Genomic DNA, 7,873 nt, shown 5'->3' with positions numbered 1-7,873 from the left:
TAATAATAATAATAATAATAATAATAATAATAATAATAATAATAATAATAATAATAATAATAATAATAATAATAATAATAATAATAATAATAATAATAATAATAATAATAATAATAATAATAATAATAATAATAATAATAATAATAATAATAATAATAGTATTGATTTCGTGATTATTGTAAAATTAAAAATAAACCTTGAAATAAATGATGATAATAGAAAAATAAATAAGAGTTTGTGCATATTCCGAAATTATTTATTGTAAAACGAAGTGATTGATAAGATCAATGTACGACATGATAACAATGATAATCGTCTTTGATTACAAATAATAATCCTTTTGTTTTCTAACCGTATTTTTCCCTTCAAAATATTAAAAAATCAAATTGAAAAAAAGACAAACTGTGTGTTTTATTTTCAAATTGCAAATGAATTATCATTATGATTATAGCATGCAATTCAATATGTTTAAAAAGAATTTTTCCTCTTTTCTTGCTTTTCCCGGTTTTTCTTCCCTCCTCAAAGAAAAGAAGGATTTAAGTGATTAATGGTTTAATGGTTTGCTTCTATCACTTTTACGACACTTAATGAAAAGTGTGGAAAAAAGAACACCTTATCATCTCTCATAAGCTCAATGGCTTAACAATCATCTAATTTTGTCCTTCTTCATCTCTGTCATTTTTTTTTTTAAGCCTATGATTTGCAAAGGGAATAAAAAAAAGTAATTTTGCTATGATATTTTATGGTTTACTTCTTTTTTTTCCATTCATGCACTCTTTTAATCAAAGTTAAAATGTTAAAATGAAAATAATAATATTCTAAAATCACTTAAATCTATCTGACCTTTTATTTTTTAATTTTTCATTCTAAATGCAACAGCTCTTTCGTTCAATAATTATTAGTAAAGTAATTTGACCTTTCATCCTTTGTCATTTTATTTCTCCCTTTTTTCTTTCGTTTTATATAAAATTTTCAGAAAATAAAATTTTTTATTCCAATTTTATTTTAGCTAATAAGCAACATGAAGAAGATAAAGAGGAATGTGTTGTTGTCGATCGACGACAATATTATCCGAATCGGCAAGAATACCATGCAATCGTAAAACGAGGACAGGTGACCACGCCAAAGTATGAGTCTAGAAATGAGGAAATGTCATCGATCGATTTTCGTACTGTTGTACTTGAGGTTAGAAAGTTATGTATCATTGTAATTAATGAATTAATATATTAAGAAATTGAAGCAAGCAAACATTTAAATATATGAAAATTTGAAGTAATTATTGATTTGTCTTGTTATCATCGATTAATTATTCAGGGATGAAAAGGTGACAAAAAAAAAAACAGAAATGATTTGACGACTATGCATCAAATAATATACTATATTCATGGATGATAAATAATCAAATGGAAAGCAAATCCTAATTTTAATTTTCAATAATTTTAAGAAATTAGAAAATTAACAAAGGAACGAAATACCGTAAAACTGAAATTATGAATTGCAAGTAAATTTCATCATTAAATTTGATTGATTCATTTAAGTCAGCTTGATTAAAAAATGTCAATAAGTGATGTTAATGAGATTTTGAGATGAGAAAAACATAAATGTGAAATTTCCATAAATTTAAAAGGACTTAAAACGATGATTTAAAATCTTGAAAAGAACAAATGGATGAAAAAATTTACAGTAATTAATAATAATACTAATTAGCAGATATTTTTCTCTGTCCCAAAATGTAACCATTTTACCATATTGTATTGTTCACCACCGCCCAAAAAAAAGAGAAAATAAAATGAAATGAATTAATAAAATTAATTAGCTACGACATCAATCATATGTTAGTCTAATTATAAAAAAAAAAAATCGATTTTTTTGTCTTAATTAACGAATGTGGTAATGATATAAACTAATCATATATTCATAAATATGCCAAACTTTTTATTCGAATTTCTATTTTTTATAATAATGAAATTCTTCAAAATGAAATGGAACTTTTTAAATTTTGGAACGAATATTTTCCAAACAAAAAAAAACGAACAAAATTTTACAGTAATCAAGAATTATTCTTGTTATTTTGTTGCAAATCGATAATGCAAAAATAATTCAAATAAATTATTTGCTTATTGGCTAATTCCAAAATTTTTTTCTCTTTGCTGAAAAAATCTTACTGAAATAATGAAAGAAGGAAAATGATTGGATTACAGTGATAAAGCGTTATCAATATTATGCAAAAGAATAAGAAAAAGAAAAATTTTAATAAATTTTTGCAAATGATAGCAGATAGCAAAGAAGAAGAAGAAAAAAGATAAAATGGCATATTTGATAAGCAATGATAATAAGTTAATGGAACAACAGCGACAAAATTCAGATGAAATTGATGATAGGCCAAGAAATTTCGTCAATTGTCGCCGACGGTTAGCTGTTTTTTTCTTTTTTAATGAGAGGAAACTAGTTGGAATTAAACTAGTTATCAATGATATGTTGCAAATTATTTCAAAAGTGTAATTCAGTAATTTCTTTAAAAATTCCTATTAATTATTCATTACGTAAATTTTTCCAAAAAAAAAACGAAAAATCAACGAATAAAAAGTTTCCAACTTATCTAACTATAACAAATTCGATATCTATATTTCTATTAAATTTCATTTTATTCGCAATTATTTGTTAATATAATTTCTAAAAACAAAAAAAAAAGTAGACAAATAAACAGTACTTGATAAATTTTTATCAGTGATAATTTCGAATGTATGAAAAATTTTAAAAGATTTTTGTTTTTTGCAAAACAAATCTTCATTAACAATAGCTTTCATTTTTGATATCCGTTACTTACTTCTAATTTTACACTACTAATTATCATTTAGTTATTATTCACTTAATTATTGAACAGTTTAGTTAAAGCAATTACCTGACATTATAATTCATTAATCGGTACATTTCCCCGGACTTTATATGTTATCACTAATTAAGTGTTGCAGATTAATTCGCAATTCAATTAATTATATTATTATGATACGCTTATGTTTGATTCGACTTGAAAATATGTTGATTCAATTCGATAATTTATTTAACCTTTTCGTTTTTAGAAATTTCACATTATAATGCTTATTAAAATTCAAATCCTTCAATCTTAAACATTTTATAATGGAGTGATTAATTAAAATTCAAATTTGTCATTCTTGAACATTTCAAAATCTATTAATTAATTGAAATAAGAAATATTCGTTTTTTCAGTTTTCAAATATTTCTAAAAATAAATTAAAAAATTCGTTTCGGTAAAAGTTGTCATCGAATTGTCAATCATTCATTTTTCTCTTTTTCTTTTCTTTTTTCACATCTTGTTCACCATCCATTCTTTTTCTCCGTTTTTTTCCTGTTTTTGTCATTTTTTTTCGTTCTAATTATTTGCTTGAGTAGGTTTTTTTTTTTTAAAAAAAACAGAGCAGTATGATTGATTAAAGCAAAGATTGAGAAAAAAGGAAAAAGAAAAGGAAAAAAGAAGAGAAAGAGACAGATTGCTTGTTGGAAGAGAGATCTTTCTTGTCCTTGTTTAGAAATTTTTTTTTTTAAGTTTTAAACTAAGACTGAGACTAACTAGTCCATAACAACATCCTTCCTCTCTTTTTTCCTCCTCCTCCTCTCTCTCTCCTCTAATTTGTTTTTTCCATATTTTCATTAAAATTTAAGCATAATATACACTTAAAGTTTTACTTACTTAGCCAATACTTATTTACTTACTACATATTTACTTATTATTTACTTATTTACTATTTACTTTTTTAGTAATTATTTATTTATTGCTTACTTTCTTACTATTTCTTTGCTACTTTTTTCTTTATACTTTAATATCGTAACATAAAAGTACAAGTGATGTAAAGATATTCTCACTTATATGATCTGAATTGCATTAATCATCTAATTCTTTTGATATTTATTGATAAGCAGTTTAGTTGATAAAGTTAAATTTAAAAGCAATTCTAACATATTTCATCGAATAGAAACAAAATTTTTTGTTAAGGAATTCAGCAATTTCTAATTTATCTGAAATACTATCTGTTGTTGTATTTAAACTGATAACTCTATACTGATAATATAATAATAATGGACCTGTATTCAGACTGATAACTCCACACTGATAATGTAATAATAATGAACCTGTATTTGGACTGATAACTCTATACTAACGTAGTAATAATGGACAGCTAATTATTTAGGAATGATAAATAAGTTTACTAGTTTTTAATAATTATGAAATTAAACTTAAAAATTTTTCCTTCCTCTATACTCTCTTCCACTCTCTTCCGATCAACTCTATTTATTTCGTTCATTATTATCTCTATTTTCTCTCTTTCATCATATTTTATCAATTCTTTTTTCGTTCTTCGTTTTCCTTTTGAACTATTTCAATTTAATTAAAATATTTGTCATATGTACACATTTATCAAACTGTCTCTCTCTCTCGCTCTCTCTGTGTATTTTCATGTCTAAACAAAAAGGAAAAAAAAACTTTATTGTGATATTTTTAGTTGGAATTATAACTATCTAATTGTAATTGAATGATAATGACCTTTTACCTTTTCTTTTTAAATAAATTAAAATGAATGAAAAAAAAAATAAAAAAGGAAATTAAAAATGCAATTGTAATTTTAGTAAAGTTTTGAAGGTAATTTGCGAAAAAAAGAGAGAAAAATTTTAGTTTTTATATATTTTTGAGTTTTTATTGAAGTGAAGAAAAAAAGGAATGGGCGAAGAAGAAGTTAGGCATTAATAAAACATGATGAACTTATAGCCTTCTCTTTTTCTTTTTTTTTTTTGAAAAATTTGCATCTCAAGAGTTGTTCAAACTTATTTACTGCCTTTTTTTTCTACTCTAAACTAAAAAAAAACTTCACTCCTAATCGTTTTGCTTTTTGAAAATTTGAAGTAAACGAAAAATAGCTGAATTTCTTGATAACTTTTTCCTGTTAATGTTATGTTTGCCTATTCAACATAACTATACTTTTCTTCTTGTTGTATATAACTTTGCAATAGCTTCTCAACCTGAAGTATATTATCAGGATAGATTCTTGATCTGAATCCATTCGTTATCCACTGATTTATATTACTTTACAATAACTTCGCAACCTGAAGTATATTATCAGGATAGATTCTTGATCTGAATCCATTCATTATCCACTAATTTTTACTACTTTACAATGGGTTCTTAATTCGAAGTATAACAACATCGGAACCGGTTTTAATCCGAACCTATATTTATTTACCGTATCTAATTCTTTTCCTTTGCAAATCATCCTTGTTATGGTAATTCCATATTTGCATAAATGACATTAAGTAATCATAAGTATACGAATAGACAAAGATCACAAAACTGATATATAAGCTGAAATACAAATTAAATATTCACAAATGCACATTTAATTTCGATGCGTCAATTAATTTCCATTGATTTATATTTGATATTTTTATTAAATAATTCCTAGTTAGAAATTAAAATTTCCCAAATTTACGTTTATTTTTGATTACATTTTATAATATTCATTGAAATTAAACTTTTAAAACCATTTCCTTACTGTACTATCCGGAATCGGTTTGTGATGGATATTTATTTTCAATCATCTCATATTCCGGATAATGTTGGTGTGAAATTCTGGAAATAACCTGCCGTATTGTTTATCTTCAAATTCAGATTTCTCAGTGCTTCCAGTAGCATTGTTTTCCGTTATTCGTAACATTTCACAAAAACCGTAATCTCTATCAAATAATATTAATTATCGTAATCTCTATCAGATAATATTAATATAAGATTAAACTGCCTGATACTGTATCTTGATATTTTCTTCCACCATTGATATAAATATCAATAAATTTGTTTAGTAGTAAGTAACAGTAATAAGCCTTCTTTATACTGTTCAAGTAAAGTATTAATTGAAATTTCATCAATAATTAAATTTTATATAAGCATAGAAAATCACTTTTGATTAGCATAAGTTTGACTTCAAAAATTAATTCTTCTACATATTTTTACTTGTTCGTTGTAATATTTTATAATGAAAAATTTTCATTTGTTTAGCAAATTAAAAGCCAACATTCAAATACAAAATTATTTCTCGTAGAAATAGAACTATGCATAAAATAATTAAATATTTTTAATTAATATTTTTAAAAACTTACCACGACTATTATTTACTTTTTAATTTATGAAGTAAATAACAATCATAGTAATCGTGTGTTATATGATAAGCCAAGACTATTAGATCATTTCTGAGTGATATGAATTAACTTATAGGTACAATTAGTAATATTTGAATTGTTTTACTGAAATTTATGGCGTCAAAAAAACAATTTATTCATTTCAAGTAATTGTAAATAGTCACAAACAATATATTTTATCGATAATTTCAGGATAAAAATAAAATTGCTAGTGAAATAATTAAAATTTGTCCTTAAATCAATTTTTCCCTTCTTTTCTTTCTATTCTTTCTTTTTTTTACTTTTTCAATTGCTAATCATTATGTAACAACTGATAAGAACAAGTTTATCACTTTTATCATCTCATTTGCTTTTTGACAATTTATAATTAACAGTTAATAAGGTTAACACACCACTGATAAACGTAATCATAATTCTTTGGCAATCATGCATCTAATCTACTTTTTCGTCCTATAATTAGCAATGATGGCAATGATAATAACAGTAATTACTACTGCTATGATGTTTACAGGTTAATTAATTAAATGCAGTTTGTTAAGTTTGAACAATATAAAACATTAGCAACGAACATTTTTATGGATTTAAAAAAGAAAAAAGAAAAGGAAATGAAAAAGAAACTTAAGGAGATTCACTAATTCCAACAAAAAGTATGATTATTCAAATTTCAAACATAAATATCTAATTTATTTATTACGATAAAATCGTAAAATGTAATCTGAAATAAGTTACATATGCAATTTTATTTTTTATATCATACCAGATATAAAAATTTACATGATTTTGTTAAAATCTTTATTAACAATGTTTAAGAATAGATTATTGATTAGTTTTTAAGATTGCATCAGTTATCAGACAAATATAGTAGAAGTATTTATTCATATTAGATTTGTTTTTTCTTAGTCCAAATAATAATATCATATTGTATATGTAAGTACTAAGAATTTTGTCAATTTTATGATGAAATTGAAATCATTACGGTGAAATTAGAAATGAAAAACTTAGCAGGAATAGGAATTACGTAAGAAAATTAATAAGTAAAAAAAGATGCCATATAAACGGATCATTTACTATTCGGAAAAATAATTTATTGAAGTGAAAACTTTACTTTCTTTTGTTAATTTAATTTTTGCATTTCGAAACATTTACAGTATTATATTGTTCATTCAAATTTTTCTAATTTTAATTCCAGTCATTACTGCAAAAATTTCAATAGTTCTTGCCAATAGCAATATGAATAAATCTCGTTAACATTACAACTAATTATTATTATTACGATAATGTAAGGTCGATATCATCATTATCATTATTATTATTATTAATACTGTCGTAATGACAATAGTGATATTAATGATAATAACAGTACTAATAGTGATAATTAAGAATAATAATAATAATAACATTATTATTATAACTACTGTTATTATAATTATAGCTACAATAATTGTTATTACAATCAGTAATAATAATAATATCATCATTATTATCATTATTATCATTATTGCTATTATTATTATTATTATTATTATTATTATTATTATTATTATTATCATTATTATTATTATTATTATTATTATTATTATTATTATTATTATTATATTATTATTACCTATTATTATTATTATTATTATTATTATTATTATTATTATTATTATTATTATTATTATATTAT

General features: G+C 23.1%; 1 protein-coding gene across 1 annotated transcript in view; it reads left to right on the top strand.

Moving 5' to 3' along the window:
* Window positions 1–732: 732 nt before the first annotated feature.
* Window positions 733–7,873, top strand: part of LOAG_10817 (hypothetical protein) — a gene marked incomplete at both ends in the record, with an annotated part of 12,354 nt that continues 5,213 nt past the window's right edge. Inside the window, 3 exons of the mRNA XM_020448236.1 lie at window positions 733–745; window positions 1,010–1,185; window positions 2,275–2,411. Coding sequence (XP_020301601.1) covers window positions 733–745; window positions 1,010–1,185; window positions 2,275–2,411 — 326 coding nt within the window. The remainder of the gene's footprint in view (window positions 746–1,009; window positions 1,186–2,274; window positions 2,412–7,873) is intronic.

Source organism: Loa loa, assembly GCF_000183805.2.
Source record: "Loa loa unplaced genomic scaffold supercont3.204, whole genome shotgun sequence".
NCBI lineage: Eukaryota > Metazoa > Nematoda > Chromadorea > Rhabditida > Onchocercidae > Loa > Loa loa.
The sequence above is the reverse complement of the archived record's forward strand: the minus strand, read 5'-3'. Positions and strand labels throughout refer to the sequence as shown.